Here is a 26,458-nt window from a genome sequence, read left to right as displayed (position 1 = left end):
AGGAGGGAGTCGACCCGAGCTGCGCTGACATTCCCAACGAGCATTGCAGGGGAGAAAACTGTGTGTGTGTGTGTGTGTGTGTGTCTGTGTGTAACCAGTGGAGGAGGCTTTAACTGTACAACACACACTCTCACACACACATTGCTGTGAGCTGTGGGCTTCGGTGCGGCTGCAGGACTCGGAGCTGCCGTCAGTGTCGAGGTGGAAACTGAAGAGAAGAAGAAGCAGAGGAGGAGAAAGTTTATCCTCAGAGGCTCGTGTGATCTGTTCTCTACCAGAGGGAGAAGAGGAGAAGAAGAAGAGGAAGAGTTAGAAGAAGAAGAGTTAGAAGAAGAAGAAGAAGAAGAAGAAGAAAAGAGGCCAACATGTCCAACGCTCTGCTGAGGAGAAACTCCAGCAAACAGGGTTTACAGAACCTGATGAGGTATGTGGTCGATGTTCTGGTTCCTGTTTGTTTGTGTTGTACACACAGAGGTTAATGTTTAAACAACACACACACACACACACACACACACACACACACACACACACTGATCAGCAACAGAAGTCGTTATCAGACGTTACTGACGTGTGTTTTCTGTGTGTCTGAATGGGAACAGTGGGATTACTGGCAGTGTTTTGGGTCACGCAGGGTTTTGGGGGATTTTGGATCGACTTAGCTCTGCTCACATGAATTAATCATAACAAAGGAACAGTATTAAACATCAGTTTAGCTCATTAATCTGTATTATTTTCCCTTTAACACACATTTAAAACATGTTGAATTCGAGGCAGAATGAAGGCAGGAGGTGTAAAAGTTCTGGTCTGTGAGTCCGGACGCCTCGAGGCTGCACAGAGAGGGGAAGTGGTGTCGCCGACCTGTGTCGGAGGTGAAAGGTCACCTGAGTCAGTCTTTTGTTATCTGGGTGCTTTCGGGCGGCGGCGAGACATTTCTGCTGGTTTTCATCCTGTGTCAGGTTCCAGGTCGACTCCTCAGCGAACTCAGTTCTGTCTCTCGGTCTTCACGTCAGATGAGACGATCAGTCGTTCACTCGTGCTGCGACTTGACTGAGAGACGTCACATGTTGACCCTCTTTCATAACTTGTGACACATCGAGCTGAGTAACACTGACTCGGCCATGTTTACAGTCAGACAGCTCTCTGTGCTCTGATTGGTCAACACCAGCCAACACATTGTCACCTTATACTTTCATTGGGACTTCGTTAGGTGTCAGCGGTCTTCAGATAAATATATCAGGTAACTTAAGTAAATTAAATACGATAAAATGACTCACTGCTGACTTTCTGTTCCACTCGGTACATACAGAGCGATCCGATCCATCCACACCAGCCTCCTCTCTCATACAGACGCTTTTCCAGCTTCCACATTGTGGTTTGTAGTTAAAATCTTCGCGTTACTTCTGTATGTTTTGCTCCAAAACGTACCTGTGAGACGAGCAGAGTCTCCTGACTGAACGTCCTGTTCTTATGTCTTTATAAATCTCCTCCTGACTTCCTCCTCTGCAGCTGCAGTAACCACTGCAGCCACTGGAGGGCGCCTCCTTAAACACGTGATAATACGGGCCGTAATAAAGACGACCTGTACGCCTGCAAAACTTCACAACCAGCACCTTTAATCAATACAAAGAAATGTGCTAATCTCACCTACAGCCACCTGTAACTTTATATTTAAAGGATGTATGTGTGTGTGGTATTTGAGTCTGAACAAACAAAGTTCTGGTGACTTTCCGTCCTCTCTAAGCTGAGGCGTGGATTTGGTTCTGAGCCGCCCTGTGATGCGGGTCGGGGCCGGGTCTCAGTGAGGCTGGAGGTGTTATGATCAGCGAGCGCGGTGTAAACCTCTGAGTCATAGCGAGGCCAGCGGTCAGGCTGGATGTTTATGAGGCAGATAACAGCTGGAGGAGGCGGCTCGCTGTGATTCAGTCCACTCAGCAGATGGCATCGGTCTGGCTGACAGCAGCGGTGACATCACGCCTAAAGCAGCGCGGCGTGGGCACGTTTACTAAACTGTCTGACATGCAGCGTCCACAGCATCCGTCATGGAGCACGTTCAGGCTCCGAGCTGCTGAGGAGTGTTTCAGTGTTCTCGCCTCAGACAGTTAAATGTTTCAGTTCATTGCACAAAAAAAGAGAAATATGGTTTATTTGTTGAGATTTTAAAGTATTTTCTTCAGCAGCTGGAGTCTAAGATGTTCACGTTCAGTCTGTATGAGTACAACATCTGTGTTTTTATAACCTTTATCTGACAGCTTCCTGGATAAATAATCTCTGTTTTTTAGTCCCCATTTATGAGAGACAACAGTTTCTGTGGTTTTAAATAAGAGCAGTGATGGAAAGCAACAAAGTACATTTACTCAAGTACAACTTTGAGATATTTGTACTCTAATTCATGTGGTTTTTTACACAACATCGTCTATCTCAGTCCATTTATTTCCCAGCTTCAGTTGGATCTTCAGTTGTTGTCTGCTCACCTTTCAGATGAAGTGTTGTAGTCCAAAAACAGTTCTGGAGCTTCACAGTAAAACAGAGTTGCAGCATTCTGCTAAACAACTGAGGAAGCTGGAGACTTGATTTAAAACAGAGAAACAACCAAAGAAACATCCGATGGCTCCGAGTCTCCAGGAGCTCTGAGATCCAGCAGAAATGTTTTGTGGAATATGACACTTCACCTGAGGAGGGAGGAGATGATGACTGAGTTTACATTTTGTTTGTGAACTTTTCCTTTAACTTAAGGACCAAAACTTTACCAACAACAACAAAAAACCTTAAATCTGCACATGATGACATCACTGCAGTTATTCTCATCTTGTACAAACAAAAATAAAAGATAAGCGAAGTGGAAGCGTTCAAACTCCACATGAGGGGCGCTTGTTTTTCACTGGTTGTGACTCATCGTCTGTAACCGGTTGATCCTGAACGTCACAGACTAAAGTTTGTTTTGTGTTTCAAACTGCTGTATTCCCATACTCTGTGTATCATCATCCTTATCTGCCGTTACACAAACTGAACACGACGTCATGAGACAGAACCGCTGACTGGAGCTCAGAACCAAGTCGTTATCAGATGGTGTGCCGTTCATGGCGGCGGGTCGAGGCAGACGGGCTGTTTCTAATCTGCTCTCTCTGAGAAGTGATGTCATCCAGGAGGCATACCTGCTTCAAAACAAGCTGACTGCTGCGACCTCTGACCCCTGAATCCCCCCCAACATATCGCTGGGTGTCCTCTGTATTTACGATACGGGCAGATAAGAGACTGAGGAATGTTTTCCAGGGGAGGGAGGGTGGAGACGATGAGTGATGGGGGCGCTGAACTCTCCCTCCCTCCACAGGTTGTCTGGATTAAACGGGCAGAGGGAAAGTAAACAGAGTGAGGCTTCCTGTTTCCAGGAGTCATATCTGTGAGTGCAGATGACAGGTTTTTATCTCCGCTCCAGAGTGATGACGCCATGTTTGAACGCTGACAGCAGAAACTCATCGCAAAACTGATTTATTGCTGTGAAGTCTTTAAGAAAACTGCCGATGTCTGGTTTCATAATTTAAACGCAGCAACTTCTAACATGTAGGAACAGATTCAGGAAACAGAAACTCAGAGATCGTCTGCAAAGAGTTTGACCACAGGGAGTCCAGTGTCGATGTGGTTTAGCTACTGTTGTTATGAGGCTAACGTTAGCGGTTCTGTTAGCAGACTAGGACCGGGTTGACAAGAGCTAAACCCCGATCACTTCAACGTCCCTGCATACCTGACCGTCCGGTCAGGTATGCAGGGACGTTGAAGTGATCGGGGTTTAGCTCTTGCAGGACATCTTGCAGGTTTAGCTCTTGCAGGACATCTTGCAGGTTTAGCTCTTGCAGGACATCGATATTAAAGGTATTAGTTACTCATGTGGGAACGATATCAACATTTTTCTGCACCGGGCCTGAACCAGAATTCCTTCCCAGCCTCTCTGGTCAGAGGAAAAACTCTCAAGGCACTCGTCTCTTCACCTCCGCGCTCTTGTTTTCTGCTTCTTTGGACAAAATGAAGCTTCGGGTTAAATCAGACGTTTGTTTTCTTTGGACTGCTCAGAGAAAGACGCCTGCAGCTTTTAGATTCTGGTTTATTTAGTTTCACAGGAAAGTATTTTTTCTTCTGTTCTCCAGTTAAACTCTTCAGTCCCTCGCGATGAGGTTTTTTCTGATTTTTTTACGTACAGTCACTTTTACTGCAGTGGGAATATAATCCCTGTTATTCTACTGTTGACTGATGCAGTCTGGTTGTTGATGGGACTTCCTCAATAAAAAATGGACGTTAGATTGCATTATAAAATAGGCGTGTGTGGTAATGTAGGAAACTGAGGATGCAGCACTGAGATAACGTGTTAGCACCTGAAATTAAGACCACCGGGTCGCTGGCAGCTGGTTTGAGCTCGTTCAAAGAGTTTCTGAAGACGTGTTTTCTCTTCTTCCTGCCTGCTGTTGTTGGTATGTTTGTTTTATTTATGGAGCTGCCAACAACATGAAAGTGTCTCCACCTTCTTCTGTTTAGTCTCCACCCCAGGACGGCCCCCTGGAGCACAGCGAGCGCTCCCAGTGTGGAAGGTTTTCAGCTGAACGCAAAACTGACAAGAATTATGATAATCAAAAAGTTTCCTCGTCGATCTGCTGCAGGTATTTTGGTGAAAGTTACACCAGTGTGACACTTTACTCTTCCAAGATGGCGCAAACATATTTTTGGACTTGCATCGTATAAATTAGGTCATCATTGCATCGTGTGTTCTACAGAAAAAGTTCCTCTCCGTTTTAAAACCAGGAGACAGTGAAGTTGCTGTAGCACATTAAAGGTCTGTGTTGCATTAAACAGCAGTTGGACTCTAACGGTCTGTTTGAAGCCCCCGGCTCCTTCCCCAGAACCCGTCTGGTGACTCCAGCGACTTGTCTTTTCTTGGATGTGTGTCGTCTTGTTGTTTGTGTCAGAGTGATTCAGTGCCCTCCGCCGCCCTGACTTGTTCCAACACAACAGTGACTTCATCTCACAAACGTCTTCCCACCGTCCTCGTCTGTCCCGCGGAGCCCGGCGGCCCTCCAGGCTGAAAGGAAACCGTGTTATTATTGTGTCATTCAACCGAGTCATCCCACCGATGACAGCATGTGTGCTTACACAAGAGCAGCTGAGGCCTTTAATACCTCTAGCCTCTCTCCTCCTGACGGCGAATCCCTCTTTTCTCTCTTGTTCCGGTGAATCGCTGCCGGACAATAAAGCAGAAGCCGGGACAAGTGCAGGCAGATAGACGCCAGCGATAGCAAGTGTAGATGCTCTGTTGGCAGGTGACGCTGCTTTTATCTCGCGTGTCAGGTTTCTTTTTGTTGTCTTGTCTTATTGAAGGTTTTTTTTTTTTATTTAAAATTACCACAAACCTTCCAGCAACCAGCTGCGTCTCCACAACACCGTCAAACTATTCCTGAGAGAAACTGTTAAAAGACGACCAGTTTCATCAGAACAGAGATCGGAAACATGGAAAAACTTCAGTTTGCACAACTTTACTGTGTAATTCTGATACTTTGATTAAATTACAGTCAACTTTTTTAATTTACTGTGTGGGCCGGCAGGAAAGCAGTTTTTATTGAGTCACATTTATAAACAAGTGGTTGTTAATCAATTGGTTCATTGCCGGCAGATGAATCTGTAACAACTTTGTTAACTGAGCCTCATGTTGGTCAGAATGTTCTCTGGTTCAGCTTCTCAGGTGTGTCATTGTGACTGACCTCCAGGGCTCAAGGGCACTGCGGCAGCCTCCACCTGAGGAGACGCTGGCGGAGGCCGCGTGCTCAGTCTTGCCTTCTGGTGTCACTTTACAGAGCAACGACAACAAAAGACAAAAGAAAAGCTGCCCGGCCGCCTCCGGGGAAGTGAAAGTGTTGTGCACATGCTGCTGTGATTGTGTGGAGAGGCGTCGTTACCTCGATACAGTCCAGACCGACTCTCGGGGGAAGATTTCCTCCCCGCTGCGATGATTAGACGACACGAGCGAGAGGGGGAGATTTGGGTTTTTGATAAAACACAGGACGAGGAGGAGGAAGTAAAGCTGCCGGTAATCCTGGTGCTTTATGATCGCTCTGAGGAAGGATTAATCATTTAGACTGAATCAGAAGTTTGAGATGCAGCCAAGTATGACAGAATCCCACAGCGCTGATTACAGAGAGCAGACGTAACGAGGAGGCAGACGAGGAAGAGTTCATCTCGACCTCCAAACTGCTGACGGCAGAGTTTCTGCAAACAACTAAACCTAAAACTGTCTCCACGCTGACGCACTACAACATTAAAATGCTCTTTTATGTATTCATTAGTGATGAAAGCAGAACAGGACAGTCCTGATTACAGCAGTGATGGATGTTAGAGTTTCACTTATACCTTCCAGGAAGCTTTTATTCTGAAACTCAGCCGTCTCTGTAGCCGCCGTCCTATCTGACCCGGAGCGACCGCTGCCTATCTGCTGCCTGCAGCGTCTCTACAACAAACACAGCGTGCCCTCAGTTTTACCTTCACACCGCCCGGCTCCTATCAGGGAGACTCTGACCCACATCCAGCTGTTCACTGGCCTCTCCACCTCTGTCCGCTTCATTCACTTCCTCTTCCTGCCCGCAGGAAGAAGGAGGAGGAGGAAGTGATGCCGGAGCTCATCAGTGTCCCGGTGCCAGACCTCTGAGTCACCGCCCACATCAGAGCTCACAGATCAGACGTGAGCTGCTGGGATGATGTTTCTGTTTCTGTTTTGTTGATGTGAGGACCAGAAGGTGCCGCTGGCCGGGTTTCATCGGGTCGCAGCAGTGAATGTGACCAAACATCCGCAGCAGATCCATTTCCACCAGAACAGAAGTGTTGATTGTTCGATGCTCCTTCACAACCTCGTCACACTGCAGCTTTTGTTTTCACTGTTTTTGTTGAGAGAGGATGAGCTCACACACCAGCCAGCAGTATATAAAGTAGATAACTGTAACTGTAATCCAATAGATTACTCGTCAGTGTTGAAGTGTTTGTCTGAAGGGCGTCGTTGAGAATTCCCCCATGTGTGAGTCGTCATGTTCGCCGTGTCGTCTCTGGATAAATACAGATTAACATTGTTTGTAATAAATGTTGTGATGTCACACAGACACGAGGTGAAGAGCACGTGTGTTTATCCTGCAGATAAACAGCTGCCGGCGTTTCTCGTCTGAGGCCCGACAGATGTTCCCCCGACCCGAGCTCAGACTCTTTGTTTGAGAATCTGAGGAGGCCCGAGAGACGATGACGAGTTCTGTGTCGTCTGTAACACGAGACAAATGTTTCTCATTAAAGATTGTATTGTAATGAAAGACTGTAAGGAGCTTTAATACGACAGATTGTCAGTCATAACATGTAGAAGTCAGTTTTTACTCTGTGAAATCAGTCAGTGAAACTATGTTACTGTGGACTCTGCTGATGGAGCTGAAGTCTATATCTTCATATGAATCTGCTAAGTACTGATCCACTTCAGTTTATCTCATCCCTCTGTTACTTCGCACCTTTTCTGACTGAACCTTTCCTCCCTCCTCTCCAGGCTGACGGCTCAGAGGAGCATCGAGGACGCCGAGGAGGTGGAAAGGGAGCGCCGTCGACGAGCTCGGGAGGCCTCGCGCTGGTCCAACGGCGGCTCGCTGCCCGGAGACGTTTCCCCTGAGAGTGAAACGCCGGCAGAAGAGAACATGTAAGTACAAACACACTGAGACTGTTTCAGAACGACGACATCCAACTGGTTTCACACAATCGGGATATTACTCAACTGCTCCAAACTTACACCTGCACACTTCAAGTTAAAGAGGACTGAATGTTTGATGAGTGTTTGTGCATCTGCGTCTGGAATGTTGAATCCATCCAGGTGAAACTTTAGGATTCGTGGGTCGTCCTCAGATCATGTTCAGACGTTCGTTCTTGCAAATACGACATCAAACAGTAGTTGAATTCCTGGTCGGTTCAATCATGAGAACCCAGGAAGTTATTAAGTGCCGAACATTATTCATCCACTTCCTTCATGTCCAACGACTTCCTGTACAAGCTGCTAACTGTGTGACTGTGTTAAAGAGTCTGTCGTCATGTGAAACTCAAACCGTTTCCCTCTGGCTCGCCACTCGTCAGACGCTTGCCGCTTTACAGGGCTTCACGGACGTCTGGTTACATAAAACAAATGTTTCCACTGGGGGAAAAAGCTGCAAACAACCTCTTCCCTCCTGCCGTGTGGATGTGAGGACGAACACGCAGCTGCCTTCTCATTACACAACCTCCAAAGAATGTTTACTACAAAGCGTCTCGAGGGGAAAACCACCGCCGCCGTGTCAAAGCTCGCGGCGACTCAGCCGACTTTTAATTTCAGACTTAATAACAGCCTGGACACCTTCTCCTCCGTCACATCAGAGTCGGAAGGTTTCAGGCCGCGGTGACTCGTCGTGAGTCGACTCCTCTGCAGTCTGTAATTGAGGAAGATGCAGCGATGATGTAATGCTGTTTTGAAATCCCAGAAGTTTGCTGCCGCAACAGAGATCAGAGGTCACGTACTGGCAGAGTTTGAATCCAAGGAAGGTTTTTCAACATGTTTAATGAAACCATCCAGTTTCTCAGACGACTCTGAATCTGGTGCAACTTTCAAAACTCTCTGACTTCCTGTCTGTGACTCTCTGTGATCAACCAATCACAGTAAACTTAGATATGAGAGTGTCAGCTGAACACTGTTGTAAAGCTGAGAGATCTTTGGTTTACTGCTGTGATGTGTCGTCTTTGTGTTTTTAAATCCTGTCGACATGTTTGACATCAGAGAGTCGCACCGGGTGAATTCACACTGAAAACCCTCGACTGACTCATTCCTGTCCAGGTGTCGACACACAGAAACAGAACCATCGCCGCTCGTTAGGGCTGATTAGCTGCTGAGAGATCAGACAGAGGCTCCCATCATGCAGTGGGGCTCCGCCGGCCTCCAGAGCGTCTTAATCATCTGGGGAATGTCGAGAGAATTCCTTTGTGCCGGCTCCTGGGAACACAAAACACACTGTGATGGCTTTCAGTCAGTGGAGGGGAACGGCCGGAGCTGCTGCGTTAATTATAACGAAGGGTTCAGTTAATTAAAATGTAACAGTTAAAGTTCAACCATCAGATAACAGAGTTAGATTATACTGCAGTGGTTTATGTGCAGAGGAAGCAGCAGACTGGAGATGATTATCAAATGTATAATTCAGTTTATAAGAAAATGTCTCTCTGCTCGTCTGAGTCGTCTGAGTTTTATTCCCCTGGTGAACTAATTATTAACTCATTACTGGTTGAGGTGAGACGTTTTCCTCTAGAGAAAAACAAAAGCGGCACATCGAATGGATCGATGGTCAACAAAGTGTGGAGCTATTTTCTTCTTATTAATGTCACATGATGCAGAAGGTCTCGTTACCTTGATGACAGTCGTTAAGAGGAGATGAACAGAGTGAGGATGTAGAAATATATTTCATAATCAATCAATTTGATGCTTTGACGGCTCAACAGTTGAATTATCGATGAATATTAGGATAGAAAATATTTGCCTGATTTAACTTGATTTTAATTTTGACTGTAGTTCTGACTGTAGTCCTGACTGTAGTCCTGACTGTAGTTCTGACTGTAGTTCTGACTGTAGTCCTGACTGTAGTTCTGACTGTAGTCCAGAATGTAGTTCTGACTGTAGTCCAGAATGTAGTCCTGACTGTAGTCCAGACTGTAGTTATGACTGTAGTCCAGACTGTAGTCCTGACTGTAGTCCTGACTGTAGTCTGACTGTAGTTCGGACTATAGTCCAGACTGTAGTCTGACTGTAGTCCTGACTGTAGTCCTGACTGTAGTCTGACTATAGTTCTGACTGTAGTCCTGACTGTAGTCCAGACTTTAGTCCTGACTGTAGTCTGACTATAGTTCTGACTGTAGTCCTGACTGTAGTCCAGACTGTAGTCCTGACTGTAGTCCTGACTGTAGTTCTGACTGTAGTCCAGACTGTAGTTCAGACTGTAGTCCTGACTGTAGTTCTGACTGTAGTCCAGAATGTAGTCCTGACTGTAGTCCAGACTGTAGTTCAGACTGTAGTCCTGACTGTAGTCCTGACTGTAGTTGTGACTGTAGTTGTGACTGTAGTCCTGACTGTAGTCCTGACTGTTGTCCAGACTGTAGTTCTGACTGTAGTCCTGACTGTAGTCCTGACTGCAGTCCTGACTGCAGTCCTGACTGTAGTTCTGACTGTAGTCCAGACTGTAGTTCAGACTGTAGTCCTGACTGTAGTTCTGACTGTAGTCCAGAATGTAGTCCTGACTGTAGTCCTGACTGTAGTCCTGACTGTAGTTCTGACTGTAGTCCTGACTGTAGTCTGACTGTAGTCCTGGCTGTAGTTCTGACTGTAGTCCTGACTGTAGTCCAGACTGTAGTCCTGACTGTAGTCCTGACTGTAGTCCTGACTGTAGTTCTGACTGTAGTCCAGAATGTAGTCCTGACTGTAGTCCTGACTGTAGTCCTGACTGTAGTTCTGACTGTAGTCTGACTGTAGTTCGGACTGTAGTCCTGACTGTAGTTCTGACTGTAGTCCTGACTGTAGTCCTGACTGTAGTCCTGACTGTAGTCTGACTGTAGTTCGGACTGTAGTCCTGACTGTAGTCCTGACTGTAGTCTGACTGTAGTCCTGACTGTAGTCCTGACTGTAGTCTGACTGTAGTCCTGGCTGTAGTTCTGACTGTAGTCCTGACTGTAGTCCTGACTGTAGTCTGACTTTAGTCCTGACTGTAGTCTGACTGTAGTCCTGACTGTAGTCTGACTGTAGTCCTGACTGTAGTTCTGACTGTAGTCCTGACTGTAGTCCTGACTGTAGTCCTGACTGTAGTCCTGACTGTAGTCCAGACTGTAGTCCTGACTGTAGTTCTGACTGTAGTCCAGACTGTAGTTCAGACTGTAGTCCTGACTGTAGTTCTGACTGTAGTCCAGAATGTAGTCCTGACTGTAGTCCAGACTGTAGTTCAGACTGTAGTCCTGACTGTAGTCCTGACTGTAGTTCTGACTGTAGTCCTGACTGTAGTCCTGACTGTAGTCCTGACTGTAGTTGTGACTGTAGTTGTGACTGTAGTCCTGACTGTAGTTGTGACTGTAGTTGTGACTGTAGTCCTGACTGTAGTCCTGACTGTAGTCCTGACTGTTGTCCAGACTGTAGTTCTGACTGTAGTCCTGACTGTAGTCATGACTGTAGTCCAGGACTGTAGTCCTGACTATAGTTCTGACTGTAGTCCAGACTGTAGTTCAGACTGTAGTCCTGACTGTAGTTCTGACTGTAGTCCAGAATGTAGTCCTGACTGTAGTCCAGACTGTAGTTCAGACTGTAGTCCTGACTGTAGTCCTGACTGTAGTTCTGACTGTAGTCCTGACTGCAGTCCTGACTGTAGTTCTGACTGTAGTCCTGACTGTAGTCCTGACTGTAGTTGTGACTGTAGTTGTGACTGTAGTCCTGACTGTAGTCGTGACTGTAGTCCTGACTGTAGTCCAGACTGCAGTCCTGACGACTGCAAATCACATTAATGAGTCTGAACAGTGTTGTTGCTCAGACTGGACTGACCTCGTCGCCCTGAGCCTCTGTTTTTACTGAAGCTCTGGACGGCTCATTACTAAAATCACTTCATGCCTTCTGACGAACACAAACTGAGCTCCTGAGCTGCTGTCAGCAGCCCGACCGTCACTCCTGAGGTGAACGAGCTGAGGAACGATGATCTCTGAGCTTCTCAAGAGAAGAATCAACGCGCTAAATCTCCACCAGCACTGGTCTCAGACACCGACCCAGACAAGGACAGCTGTAGAAAGATTTCCTTTGTGTCTCATTGTAATTCTGCATGTTTACTTTGAAGCTTAAACTATGGATTCTTAGTAATTCTGAGTTGTTGTTGAAGCTCGACCTGCTGCTGTAGTTTCATATCAGTCATCCTTCCTGACTCCCCGTCTCGTCTTCAGGTACGACGGCGACTGGAAGCCGAACAGCTCTCTGTCTCTGGAGGAGGACGAAGGCTTCAGCGACTGGACTCAACGCAGAGAGAGACGGAGGCAGCAGCGCCTGCAGGAGCTCAGCCAGGGAGGCGAGGAGGACGAGGAGGAAGAGGAGGTACCGATAAACAAAACTGTAAAGACCGTCCAGGCCTCGGTCACGTCTGCCAGCCGGCTGCAGAGACAAGAGCAAGTAGACAGGAGCAAGATGGAGACAGAGATGGAGATGGAGAGGAGGAAGGAGCGCGAGGAGGAGGCAATTAGAGCTGAGAAGGTGAGGAGGGAGAAAGAGAGAGAGGAGGAGGAGAAGAAGAGGAAGAATGAGGAGGCGATGAGCAGGAGGAGGGAGGAGATTCAAAGACCGAATACAGAGGTGAGTCTGAGAGTACCCGCCATGTTTTAAGAGGCTGATTCATTGGAGACGTCCGGGTGTCTGAGCTCTGACCAGCACGAGTCAAAAGATCTGTTGTGTTTAACTTTTCATGTTCAGGTGGAGAAAAGAAAAGAAGTTAAAATCTCCTACACGTCCAAAGTTGTCCTTCAACACGAGCCCAGACACAACAACACCGTCGGAGACACAACCAACGAGGAAGTGACGTCATACATGAACAAGACAAAAAGATCCACCAGGTGTGTCACAAGTTTTATTTACAGCTGCTGTGAATACTGAGAAATATTTAACCTCCATCATAAAACACAGCAGCAGATAATCACTGATCTGAGTATTCAGTTACTTGACTTGGTATTAAAATCGTCCCGGTGTGAAGTAGAGCCAAGGAGCCGGAGGAGGCGCAGGCCATCCTGGAGACGGAGCAGCGTCTGGAGAAGATCCGGCAGGGCCTCCAGCAGAAGGAGAGCCAGGAGCTGGAGCAGCTGAGACACCGACAGGCCGAGGCCGAGCAGGAGCTGGAGGAGCTGAAGAGGAGGAGGGAGGACAGACGGAGAGTCCGCGAGGAAGAGGAGCGTCGGAGGGAGGAGGAGGAGCAGCTGCGGCTTGCCAAAGAGGAGGTGACCACGTCTTTTCTTAAACAGCGTAGAAATGTTTCTCTGACAGAGTCACAGACTCAGGAGCTTTGACGTGATGTGAGAATATTCAGTGTTTGTGATGCGACCCTCAGGAGGAGAGGATGAGGATGAAGAGGGACATCGAGAGGAGGAGGATGGAGGCAGCAGAGAGGATGAAGAGTCTGAGTATGTCCAGCGTGGACGGAGATGAGATGTTCAGTCCCATCAGTCCCAAAACTCCCACACACAAGGTAAACAAAACAAAGATGAATGAATTATATTCCAGATTCTGCAAACGTGATTCTATTTGAGTTGAAATCTTTGTTTTTTAGCGAGATAAAAATGATTTATGTCAGAGGTCCAGCTGTGTTTTCAGATCAGTGAGTTGTTTTCTGGGTGATCTTTCCTCCGTCTGTTGATCCATAAAGTTGCATTACCTGGTGCAGATTACTGAGTGTAAACATACTCAATGACATATACCTGTGTGTTACCTTCACAGCTGATGGGTTCAGGCTCAGCTTGTAAGTTGCACGTGTGTGTTGGTGTGTGTGTGTGTTTTATAAGCCAGGAGAAGCATGTGTGTGTGTCAGTGTGGGAGTTTGATTCGTGCACGGTGACATCCCTCCACATCTCACCGTGTCCCAGCTGCACTTCACAGAGCCACCAAAGTCTTGTTGTGTGTCTACATGTTCACGTCTGTCTACGTTAACAGGTTATGATCCTGTTTTATTCTGCAGCAGATCTCTTTATCTTGTGTGCACAAGATTTAAAGAAAGTGTGTCTGTATCTGAACATGAAATCAGTCGTGTTGACGATGTGCATGAAACACTGCATGTGAGTTCAGCACCGTCCAGTTTGTTCTTGGGTGCATCAAACTGAATGTTTACAGAAGTTAAGCAACTGAACAAAAAGATGATGATTATACGTGAAATCTAGTCATTAAACTGCTGATTCAATCTTCAAGGAGAAAGAAAAATAAACAGTTTGCAGAGACACACAGAAGCAGCAGCACCACAACAAGCTTAAAAACAGTTACTGTCATTTAGAAATGTTCAGTGTCATGCTCTGCTCGTGCCTCCAGTCTCCCCGCTGAGCGCTGAAGCCGACTCGATGACTCGTACAGTTTGATGACTCGACTCTGCTCGCTCTGTTTGTGTTGGAGGTCTGAGCAGAGCTGAGCTGTAATTAACACACATCTGAATCGAGGCAGCGACATAAAAAAAACACTCCCTGTGTTCCTCTGACAAACAAAAATGACGTCAGACTTCTTCTTCTTTTTCAGATCACAGAGAGGACGGAGTCACTGAACCGCTCGCTGAAGAAAAGGTGAATATCTCCATCGATACGTTTTATTCTGTCACTGATTTTTTTGCCTTTAACACGTGGAGATATTCTGGATGTTGTGTAGAAACATTTCCCTCAAAGTTCGGCCTTCAAGGTGACTCCTCCACCTCTCAGAGAGCATCTCCCTCCTCAGCTGTGATTTATCGCTCTGCTTAACGCCGTCCAGATGCAGGCGGCCGTGTTGTCTCCGCTGGGTGGTGAAGTATGACGGCTCCAGGCCGTCTGCAGCAGGAAGTGATCATCTCTGAGGAGCTCCCAGCAGGAGCGAAGCCTCCACGTGGATGTTTTTCATTTTAGAATAACTGTGGCAGGAACAGAGACGGTGTTCAGAGGAGGCAGCGTGTCTCCTCTCACAGCACTCAGATCTTATTTCTACTAAAACATCACTTGGTTGGTCGAAGGGTTAAAGATGATGTGAGGACTCAAACCTGAAAATGGGTTTGGGTTGATTTAAGAGCTACACATGTTGTAAGACTCTGCGGTGCGTTCAAGAGCGCTGGGAGGAAGCACTTGAACGCTGAGAGAAAAACATGCTGCAAGTTGGTTTAGATTGACAGCTGCTGACGCCGTGGTAACAGAGGGCTGACCCTCGCCATCGACAGTCAGCGTGCAGACGACCCGCTTCACACAACACAGCCAGAACAAAGAGTTCTGATCCAGACGGAAATATCAGATGGCCACAAAACTCGACATAAGTTTATTGATTCTTTGCAATTTTATCAAGCACAGTCATCAGCTCTAAATTCCTGCTCTGCAGCTTTAAAAGAAAATCACTTTCAGGTGGAAACTTTACGTCCTCACACTGCTGAAGGTAAAAGTACCTGTGGACTGAGTCAGACCCTCCAGCAGTGAAGGAAGCAGCTCATAAAATCTGAAAAGTCTCGATCCAGGCGGGGGAGATCAGGTGTTGTTTCCCTCCATCGATCACGACATCATCAGGTGTGAACCCCACTTTTTAAAAGGTGGGCGTCGCTCTGCGGCGTGTTGGAACAGATGATTCAGATGATGGACGAGGTTTCCTCCCCCGCTGTGAAGGCATGACATCATCCAGCTGCAGAGCTCGTGTCTGAGTGTGTTCAGTGTTGGAGGAACATGGCGGACGTTGAGTTTGGTACTCACTCACTGATCCAGCTCACAGTCAGGACAACATGACCTCCTGGAGTCCAGACGTGCTGCTCGGTCATGTGACTTCCTCTGGGGTTCATTTAGTTTTGATCTGAAAACCAGGTTAAAATCAAACAAAGAAAAACCCAACAAATTGTTGAATATAACAGATTTTGTGTCTTTGATTTTGCTCAGTGCTGAAACAACATGATATAAAGTAAACTGCACAGTATTTTATTAACACACTGTGGAGAGAAAATGTGACATCACCCTTTTTTAAAAGAGGTGAAAACGTGACTTCAGGTTGAATTTCAAGATGAATGTTGATGAAGTTAGAACCTGAATCTGAATCTGACAGTTTGCATCTTGTTTGAAACAGTAACAGCTTCAAGAAGACGCAGACTCTCGTCCTGCTGCCCAAGATCGACGACAAGATGGAGCAGTACGCACACGCTGTGGAGGTCAGCACACACACACACACACACACACACACACACACACACTGTACTGTGATTGGCTTTGACAACATGGCGGCTGTTTTTCCCGAAACGTTGGACTGTTCCTTTAAAGTGCGTTGCCCCTCGGCTGCGGCTGATGAACCTCTCGGACTCGTATTGTTTGCAACCAGCTGAGCAGCAGAAAGCAGCTCACCTTCCTGTGCTGAGGTCACAGATCCCTGCAGCACCTGGTCGATGACATCACAGCTCTGTGTTTTCGTGCCGACAGATATACGACAGGAACGACGGCCGCTCAGAGCTCTTTATTTTTATACTTCCGCTCCCTGTTTTCTCGTTTCACCTCGGGCGGTTCACAGGCTGATTAACAGCTCGCTGATGACCCGGGGTTAACGCCACACACTCTTATTTATGGAGGAGCTTTGAAAGAAAAACAGGTCTGACACAAAGTGCAGTGAACAGCAGAAGTTACAGGTGTGAAGAAGAAAAATACTCGTCTATACCTCACACTGAGGAACTGTGTTCACATGTAGCCCCGTTGATTAATGTACGGGAGTTAAAATGACATCATTCCATCTCCAGTTTACTTTACTTAATTTGTTTTACCTTCTTTTTAACTACGTTTTGAATGAAAGGTGATCTACATAAAGCTTCTGTTCTTCTTCTTCTTTGTCTTCCTCTTCACCGTCTTGTTCCTCACCATCTTCTTTGTCGTCCTCTTCTTCTTCTTCTTCTTCTTCTTCTCCTTCTTATCATTATTATTATTATTGTCTTAAGCATCATGTATATTTAAAGTTTATCCTGCACCTCTAAAGTCAGAGATTATCAGTAATAAGAACATTATTTATTTGCTTTAATTCATTAGTTTATTTCATTTTTACTGTATTTTATTATTTAAGATAATTACATGTTTAGGTAACGTGTTAAGATGGAGATTTTAAAAAGATTCTGATATGTCTTTTATTTATGATAAAGTCACGAGATCAGATGTTTGTCCTCTGTCCAATCACAAGTCAGCATTTTCCCATTCTATCGCTAGAAATGAGACATTTGTGAGGTTCATCATTACTGAACACTAACTCAGAGCTGCTGTTGTTGTTGTTGTTGTTGTTGTGCAGAACGCTCAGGAGGCCCGGGCAGTGAAGGCATCACTGAGCGACCTGCCCAGCTCACCGGAGGTCGTCGCCTCCAAGAAAAACCTGTTTGAGGCCGGAGAGGCCTGGAGCCAGAGTCCCACCAAGGGAGCCACCTGCAAGGTGAGAAGACGCTCACAGGTGTGTTTACCTTCTGCTCTGCTGCTGAAGATAAAGACACTTAAATTAGGAGCACTTCAGGTGTTTGTTCCTCCAGAAGGTCTGGATCTGCACCGACAACTAGCAGCGATACGAGAATGATGCATCTATTTGAGTCTTTGTATTGACAGATAAGAAAAAACACCAAAGTTTCACCACCTTCTCCACAAACTAAAGTTTATATATAGATTTTCCTCTCCTGTTGAAATACATGAGTGTCTTGCTGTAAAACAATCTGCAATGCGCGGTTGTGAAACCTCAGGATGTCGTCTGTAACCAAACATCTGGTCTCTGTGTTTCTTCTGAACCAGGATGCGGAGGGGCTGAAGGTGGGCGTGGCCGGCCTGATCACTCAGTGGGTGAAGGGTCCGTCTGACGGCAGCAGACCGTCGCTCTGCAGACCGACAGTGAGTCACAAACACAACCTGATTCTCCTTCTTCACCTCAGATGTGTTGAACTCCTTCCTCTCTCGTCTTCATCCTCTGTCGACTCGTTTCTTCGTCTCCGAGCAGAATAAACAAACACACTCAAGAACTCTTCTGGAAAAAGTTCAGAAACTAATAATTAATGCAGGACTTCAGTAAAAGTACCAACAAAGCGATGTAAAGTCAACAATCTGAGTACTTCTTCTTCAGTGTTGTGGTGCGTTTAGGTGCAGCTTAAAAAGTTTGTTATGTGAGGTTTCCCTCTTGTGGAGGAAGATGATACAGCAACATCAGAACGTCGTCTCTTTGATGCAACTTTGAAAGATTCCTCTGAACTGAAACATATTTTGTCTGTGACAGAAGGAGGATCACAAACAAACCTTTTATTCAACTGTTTCAAATCAAATCAATGGAGAGAATATTTAGAGATAAATTAAAACTAACAACAATAACAAACTAATTGTTATGTATCTCTGTGAAAAGTCAGAGTAGAAGTTCAGATTTTAAGTCTTGTGAGAAACAGAAACGCTGACAGTGAATATCTGAACACTGCATGAACTGTTTCTGACAAACAAACAGGTTTCATCCACCCAGTAATTTTGTTCTGTGTGGGTTGCCAGAGTTGGACCGCAAGTACCGGGTTTAGGTTCTGATCTCTGGTCAGGCATGATGATGTCAAACCTGGCAGCCTCACTGTGATGCCGGCAGGCTTCAGGAAGATGAACAGGGAACCTGAGAAAGAAGAAAAGGTCATTATGTCACAAAATCTCGCTTTGGTGTCAGACTGTGGTGTCAGCTGTATTGAAGTCTATGAGAGATTCTTGGTGAAACTCATTAAAACCCAACATTTCTACGTTGCCTGGCTTCTGATGAAGAAACGCCTCCAGAAAATGAGAGAACACACTTCAGAGAGGAGGTTCACCTCTGGTTTATGTGTTGCCACGTCGCTCGTTTGTTTGGGAAAAGGCTCCTGAAGTCTCACCAGCCCAAATCGACCCGTTAAGTCACGATATTATTTTTTTAAAAATCAGGTGTTAAGCTTCTTTCTGAAGTGTAGTCTTTAATTTTCTGGAGGCATTTCTTCATCAGAGGTCATTTGAGGTAGAAGTGTTGGGTTTTACTGTTTTACTCCTTCACTTCAGTGCAGTTTGTCACCACAGTCAACATTTAGTGACGTAATGACCCTTTTTTTCTGGTTCTTGGATCACGGACAGTAAATAGTTCCTGCACGAAACTCAACCCGAAACCACAAACTGTGTTCTCACATTTCTGTCTGCAGTTTAAACAAACAAAGATAAAACATGTTATTGAGTTTTCAGAGTTGTTTGCAGGTCGATTCCTGAACTTTGGACAGAGTCATGCTAGCTGTTTCCCTTTGTTTCCAGGCTTTATGCTAAGCTAGGCTAACAACATACTTAACCCAAAAATATTGACTGTGTTTGTACTGATTATTGATTCATGATTGATTTGATTTGTCAGGACGTAAAGCCCGGAGACGTGATGCAGAAGAAGAACATGTGGGAGGGGATCAGAGACTCGTCGGGTGGACCGGGCCAGAGAGCCAAGGTGAGCACACACACACACACACACACACACACACACACACACTTTTATTGTGACGCACACTTTATCGTTTATGATTATAACTTTATGCTGAAGAATTTGCTTTTGTTACATTTGATCTTGACATTTTTCTCTTCACGTCTTTTCCTCTGAGAATCATTTTGTGTCATTATTATTATTATATCACATTAAACAGTAAAGAAGTGTTTACTGCAGAGTTACTGAACAGTGTGACGATGATTAATACATGATAGCAGATGTCAGTTTCTCTTGGACACATCACAGTAAACAAACGTTGTCCCTGTTTCTCTCTTCAGGCATCAGCAGCCGGTAAAAAGTACAAATTTGTCGTCACTGGTCACGGAAAATATGAGAAGATCCCTGTGGACGACGAGGACGGTCAAGAGTTCACCAATGGAAAGTCTGGTAAGATCACAGACAGGAAGTGAAGAAGAAGAAGAAGAAGAAGATGTTCTTAACACATCGATTTTAAGTCTTTATTTGTTTTTTTTTAAATCGTATTTTGTTCGTCAGATTAATGCAACATCTAGATTTTACAACCAGTTTTTATAATGTTCTTCTTTAGACTGGATCATCACAATACAATAATCTACCACGTGATTTTCAACCCACAGTCCAGATCCATTAATCTGACGTTTAATTAGTCTGAAGTGTCACACAGATCATTATCTTCCAGAACGTTCAGGAGCTGAAACATCTTTTACTTGCTGCTTCGTGTTGAAACAGAAAACAAAAACAAAAAAACAAGTGATTGAAGGAAACTCTGCACATTTATTTTGAAAGTGTCTTCAGGTTGACAGGAAATCTTCCCGCTAACGTTGACGTGTTTTCAAAACTTGAATCTGTAACTCCAGCACACACGTTACAAACAATTTAGAAAGAACAATAGAAAAAAAAATTAAATAAAACTAAAAGAATGAAGTTCAAACCCGTCCGTGTCTCCCGACGTTCGACCCCACCAGCCTCCATCATGGCGGAGGTCGCTCTATCGCTCGTCTCCAACAACTTACAGAAGCTTTTATCTCAGCGGCCATCTTCAAGTCACAATGAAACATTATGTGAGCAGCTTATACTTCAATTTATTATTAAAGTAGAGACATGAGGGCGAAAAGGCCTAAATATCATAACACACAATATATATATCTTGATATTTTGATTAAGATAAAATATCACAATATTTTGTTTATCACCATATTTAGTAACTTAAATCACCATAACAATATATTATGGTTATATTGCTCTGCCCTTAATATATGGAACGCGCTTTATGTTAAAGTTAATTCACTAGAGTATTTTTATTTTCTGCTACACTCCGCTACATTTTAGAGGGAAATATTGTACTTTTTTTAACAGTACTCCATGTATTTGATAACTTTAGTTACTAGTTACATTACAGATTACATGTTGCATCAGAGCTCAAATAGCACATCTTTTAAATTAATTTACTTTATTAGCAATCAGATTTTAAAAAAAACAAAAAACATTATGATAATCAGAAACATGCTGAATATCAGATCCGGAGTATTCAGTGTTATAAATATGCGTAATTAATGTGCTTTTGATACTGAAGTAAAACTTTTGGGTACTTTTTACAACATTAAGCTTCTTATAATTTGATGCCTTCTAGTTTTTACTAACTTACTAACTGGTAGTGATCAAACTGTTTTCTTGTATCTCAGAGGAGAAGAAGCGAGGGAACATTTTGAAGCCTTACGATGACTGAAACGCTCATAAACTCTAGATTTATTCATTAATTTGCAGTCGCTCGTCACTATTTTGTCAATAAATCAAACGATAAATGAAATTCCCTAATCTCCCTCGTCTGTGCCGCTCATATCCAACATCACTGACATCCGACTGGTGTTTTCCTTCAACTGATCCGTCTCGTTACGCTTTTCTGTATCAACAGAAAGGAAGTGAAATGAAGACGCTTTTAAAAATGTTGTTTCATTGTGACTTTAAGAAAGTTCAATCACTAAAACCTAACCAGCAACAGCCTAAAGAAGACACATCCATTATCTAGTGAGAGGTCTCACCCTGAGGCAAGTAGCACCATTTTGAATAAAACTGGATATTTAAATCACAAAAGATTTGTCTTAAAATCATTTTTTTTCTGTCTACAAAAAAACAAATTATTTAATGCAATCGTCATGAGACATTAACTTTTTCAAAATAAATAACTAAATCCATCCGATCCATAACTTCTACTTCTACAAATTCTATCCATCGTGAACGTGTGATGAAAGAAAAACAAACGAGAAGCTCTGAAATTACTTAAAACAAAAACGCTTTTAATCTGAAGTGGCGTCTGAATGACTTTAAGACAAATGCAGCTCTCTTTCCAGCTAATCCACAAACATTTAACGTCCAGACAACCAGTCACACGAATGCACCACAAAGCATTTGTCAAGTATATAAAGTTCAAGCCGGGTTTTCTACAACACAAACTACATTTGATCAACAGAGACTTTGACTCCTGTCCTGTACATTACTCCTGTTGCTAACACGTCTGCACCTGTACATTAAACATTTATCACAACTTTTTTTTCTTTACATTTTCGTCATTTTCGATTTATATTATATTATATTATATATATATTTATATGTATATTAGCTTAAGTAGCGGTGAACCCCCGTGCCTTTCTGTTAAAGTCTTTTGGTTCCTCGTCTTTGCCTTTCCGCCCAATCAGACCCATTTCAAAAACTGTTGAGATTTTCGTCAACGGCCTCGAAGCTGCCTCTTTAAGCTTTTTCGCGTCAAACTTTGGACTGAACAACAGCACAGGCAGCCGGTACGCAAATGAAGGTACATCTGTCAGCTCGTCCTTTGTCTCCTGCTCAGTTCCCTTCTCCTCCTCGCTTTTGCTTAACTCGATCTGGTGCATGATGTTCTCTTTGGTGGAAAACATTTGGAAGAGGACAGCGTCCCACATCTTCGTTGCCTTGGGAGCGTCTTGGCTTTGGTTCTCGTCCTGAGCGTCGGCCTTCTCGTCGGCCTTCTCGTCGGCCTTCTCATCGACCACCTTATCTGCCTTTTTCTCCGTGCTCTTCTGGTCCTGCTCGGTTGACGCCACCTCTGGAAATTTGGGCTCCTCCTGCTCCACCACCATGTGCTTCTTGAGTCGGGACCAACCGCTCAATTTAGATTTCATCCCTTTCGGCTTCTGGAAGGCTTTAAGGAGGGGTTCGGCTGCAGGGAGAGATTCATCCTCCTTTTTCTCGGGTGTTGATCTAACTGCCGAAGCCAATTCTTTATTCTTGTCCTTTGTTTTGTTTTCACTTCCTGTTGAGTGGGCAGGGGCTGCAGTGGTCGGCTTTGAGCCTTCAGCTTTAGCCTTGGTTGCAGCTTTGGGTTTCACTGGCTCTTTTTGTTCTGAGACGACTGCTTTTGCTTCAGTTCCTGGCTTCTGCTCGACAGTCTGGACTTTATCTTTGCCTAAGAGTTTTCTTACTGCCTTCAGGGGATCCTGGTCATCCCCTTTGGGCAGAGGCTGTTTGGCTGCAGGTATTGTTGTCTTTGGTTTGGACACTTCTTGAACTGGTGTTTCCACCTTTGGCTTCCCCAGAATTTTCCCCACGACTGCTGTAGGTTTAGCCTTTGGTGTTTCTTGAATCACAGTTTTTTCTTGTTTCACTGCAACATGACTGGATACTGTGCTTGTCTCTGTCTCTGTTATTGTTCCTGAGGTGTCCGATGCTTGTGAAACAATAATAGTAGGGATGGACTGGGTGGGGGCAACCTTCTCTTTCTGATGGGGTTTATCTACACCTTTGGGGGTTTCTTTAGCTTTAGACACCTCGGATGAAGATTGTTTCACAGTTGGTTCTTGGCTCAGTGCTTTACACTCTGCTGACTCCTCTTTTGTAGCTTTAACCTCCTCTTCAGTTTGAGTCTGAGAACCTGCGATACCGAACGCTGGAGCAAATGTTTTGATTCCTCCGTAAGCAGCATACTCAGCCGGTGTCAGTCCACGATAGCCAGACTTTGATTTTTGAGCAACCTGTGTTGGAGTTTTCGGTCTCTGGAAGGCTACAGGTGAAACACCAGAAGGTGATGTCCCATAGGTGGGAGTCTTTGGTCTTTTAAAGCCAGGTGATGTGGACAAAAGTCGGGATGCCTCATACGTTGGAGTCTTGGGCCTCTGATGGCCAGTCGGCACTGAGGCTGTCGCCTCAGTTTTGGAGAGCCTTTGGGAACCGGCTGGAGTAGTCTGGATCTTTTCTTTCGACAGATCAGGCTCTGATTTTGACTTTGCAATACTTTGCTGGATTGGTTTGGCTGCAGTCGTCAAGTCTGAATGAATGTCCCCATTCAGTATCGTTTCTGCCGGCACAGTCGTCTTCACACTTTGGGAGGCAGATGGACCGCTCGGAGCCGACACTGGTTTGGGCGATCTTGACCTCTCTGACTCCACTGTGATCGGCGACACTGCAAACAAGAGAGGATTGGGTCTTGAGATTTCAAATACAGGTGTTGCAGCCCGAGTCTTCTGGTACGCCGGGGTTCTGGGCCGTCCTACTGAAATTCTTGAAGACTGGAACTCAGTTGTTGGCGTTTTGACTCTGACTTCAGATGTCGGGGTTGCTCTTTTGTTTTCAGATGTCGGGGTTGCTCTTTTGTTTTCAGATGTCGGGGTTGCTCTTTTGATTTCAGATGTCGGGGTTGCTCTTTTGATTTCAGATGTAGGGGTTGCTCTTTTGACTTCAGATGTCGGGGTTGCTCTTTTGACTTCGGATGTAGGGGTTGCTCTTTTGACTTCAGATGTCGGGGTTACTCTTTTGATTTCAGATGTCGGGGTTGCTCTTTTGATTTCAGATGTCTGGGTTGCTCTTTTGACTTCAGACGTTAGGGTTGCTCTTTTGATTTCAGATGTCGGGGTTGTCATTGTACTCATCTCTGTGGTTGGTGTCGTGCCTCTTTTAATTTCAAAAGTTGGTGTCTTCCTCTGCGGCTCTGTGCCCAACAAAGGAGGCTGTATAAGATCTTGTTTAATTTCTGTCGATGCTTTACTTGAAGACACTGTACTGCCAATAGAGGTTAATCCAGCTGAGTCGTACACCGGTGGGGTCCTGGATGTCTCATAGTATGATGTGCTCGCTGTGTACATCCTAATTTGAGGAACATCAAACATCGGTTTGGGCGATCTTGACCGTTCGGTTGCTTTGAATGTTGGACGTGGACTTCTGGATTTGACAAGCGGGGTCAACACAGTGAGAGGACGATACACCGCTTGCCCCCCTGTTAGTTGGTAAGGAGTCAGACCTACACTGTGTTTTGGCTGTGGGGGTACTTCAGCTGCAGCAGGTCTGAGACCGGCGGGAGTTTCAGCTGGTTTTCTCACTTCAGCAGCTGCTGCTGTTTCCTCAGGCGCATACACAGCTGGCTGAGGTATTTTGGGTACAGCCAGCTGGGCGCCTGAAGCTGGTGAGACTCCAGTGAGGTGGGTCGTTGCAGAATATGAAGAAACTGTGGTAACATGCTGCGAGTAAGAGTACGACGGCATGGCCACTGTCTGAGGTGAGAACCTCGCTGCTCTGCCATAAGCTGCACGCTGTGGGTAAGGAGACGCCACATGTTGATACAGCGGCCTGACGGTGAACCGTTGAGCCTGCTGGATGCCCGAGAGGCTGAACGGCGTCTCTGGAGTCTTGGGAGGCGTCGAGTGGTCGCTGTGCTCGAGGTCAGGGCTTGCTTCGTTCACAGGGGAAAGGCTGGAGCGGAAGGGCGCGGCGGACTGCGATGCTTGAGCGGAGGCCTTTTTCTTAGCCGTTCTCTTGAGGAGTTTCTGGAGTCTAACATTGTCCTTTCCAGGCTTGGGAAGCAGGGGAGGGGGGTACTGCTGGGAAAGCAGGCCCGGGTGGGTGACAGCACCATAAGCGACAGCCATGAGCGCCTTAGCACCCTGTGGAGAGAAAATAAAGAAAACGAAGATTAATGAGTCATCAATAGATACATCAAGAATTAAAGGTCCCTTTTTAAGAGAAGTTGATTTTCAAGTCTTATTCCAAACTCATCAAGACGTGTGGGGTCAGATTGGCCGCCATCTCATAATGTCAGTGTTTAATGAGTTGTCAATGAGACTCAAAAATAAACTTTTCTTACAAAAGGGACCTTAAGTTCAGACTAAAGTAATCAACCAGGACTTAAACTCTGGAGACTTCTGTCTCATGACACATTAGACATAGTTGAAGGTAAAATTAAGTTCTCAGACTTCTAAAATGAACCAAAAACATAAAAAAAGAATGACACATGAATTGGCTTCATTCATCGCTTGGCAGTAAATTAAAGTCTTTGGAAGTCCAGAGATTTAAAATTGATATGAAAAACCTAAGATACATTTCACACTAATGCTTTGAGCTAAGCAGCTATGATGATTATATTCAGCTTAAAAAATGGTGTAAATGAAATCTTTTCAAATCACTTTATGACACTGGATGTGTTTGGAACTGTTTTTGGTTGTTTCATCTTAAAACAAGTCTCCAGCTTCTTCAGTTGATTACCTAAAAAGTCTCAAATCAAAGTTTGTGAAAACTTTATGAACTCCGTCGTTATCAAACTTTCCCACAGGAATAAAAGAAACTGAATCACAGTTAGAAAGACATTTTTAACATTGTCTTTTTTTGTGTCTTTTGCAGATTTATATCACGATTACTGAGGAGGCGTCGTCGCTTCATCGAGCAGCAGCAGCAGTTACAGACTCAACATCTCATTTATACCCAATAAATCACTTTTCTGACTTTCTCAGTTGGACAACTGAAAACCAACAGCTCAAGTCCAAAAGATCTGATCATCAAACGTCTATATTTGTTCCATTTCCTGTCTGCTTTTGTATTTTCCGACCTTGTGTTTAAGTTGTATTGTGTATATCTGTCATTGAGCTTTAATGTTTCATGTTTTCCTCCGCTGCAGTATTTAGGTGAATCATTCTGGATGTCTGGTTGGTCCTCGTGTGATGGTGTGTAGGGAAACTTTAAAGTCTTTTTGAAATAGAAAAAGTTTACATTTTCCAAATCATGTAGAATTAATGGATTACAATATGAGACGTTCTGCACTTAGACTTTGGCTCAAGAACAATCTGAAACAGTTGAGACACGAACACTCGAAATTGATCACAAATCTAAAACGGAGAACATTGATTTCTGTTACATCTCAACTTTTATCAAGCAGAAACTTGATCTTCTGTTTTTATCAGCTGTCTCTGTTTTACTGCAGACATCTTTTACCCTTCATACCTGAGT

At 44.9% G+C, this 26,458-nt stretch overlaps 1 protein-coding gene across 2 annotated transcripts; it reads left to right on the top strand.

Annotated features, from left to right (window-relative positions):
* lsp1a (lymphocyte specific protein 1 a) lies at positions 1-26,458 on the top strand. Of its 2 annotated transcripts, none has more exons than XM_030427092.1 (13): positions 1-424; positions 7,553-7,699; positions 11,980-12,382; positions 12,500-12,639; positions 12,780-13,017; positions 13,128-13,265; positions 14,297-14,340; positions 15,842-15,923; positions 17,036-17,173; positions 17,521-17,616; positions 19,115-19,201; positions 19,516-19,624; positions 25,856-26,458. In XM_030427092.1, exons 1-13 carry the CDS (start codon positions 366-368, stop codon positions 25,873-25,875), a joined length of 1,701 nt encoding a protein of 566 aa, XP_030282952.1. In that variant the 5' UTR covers positions 1-365; the 3' UTR covers positions 25,876-26,458. The 2 variants fall into 2 exon arrangements, with proteins under 2 accessions (XP_030282952.1, XP_030282950.1); XM_030427090.1 differs by having other exon boundaries at positions 2-424; positions 12,777-13,017.

This window comes from Sparus aurata, chromosome 8 (assembly GCF_900880675.1).
Source record: "Sparus aurata chromosome 8, fSpaAur1.1, whole genome shotgun sequence".
Lineage (NCBI taxonomy): Eukaryota > Metazoa > Chordata > Actinopteri > Spariformes > Sparidae > Sparus > Sparus aurata.
This window is presented reverse-complemented; position numbering and strand designations above follow the sequence as displayed.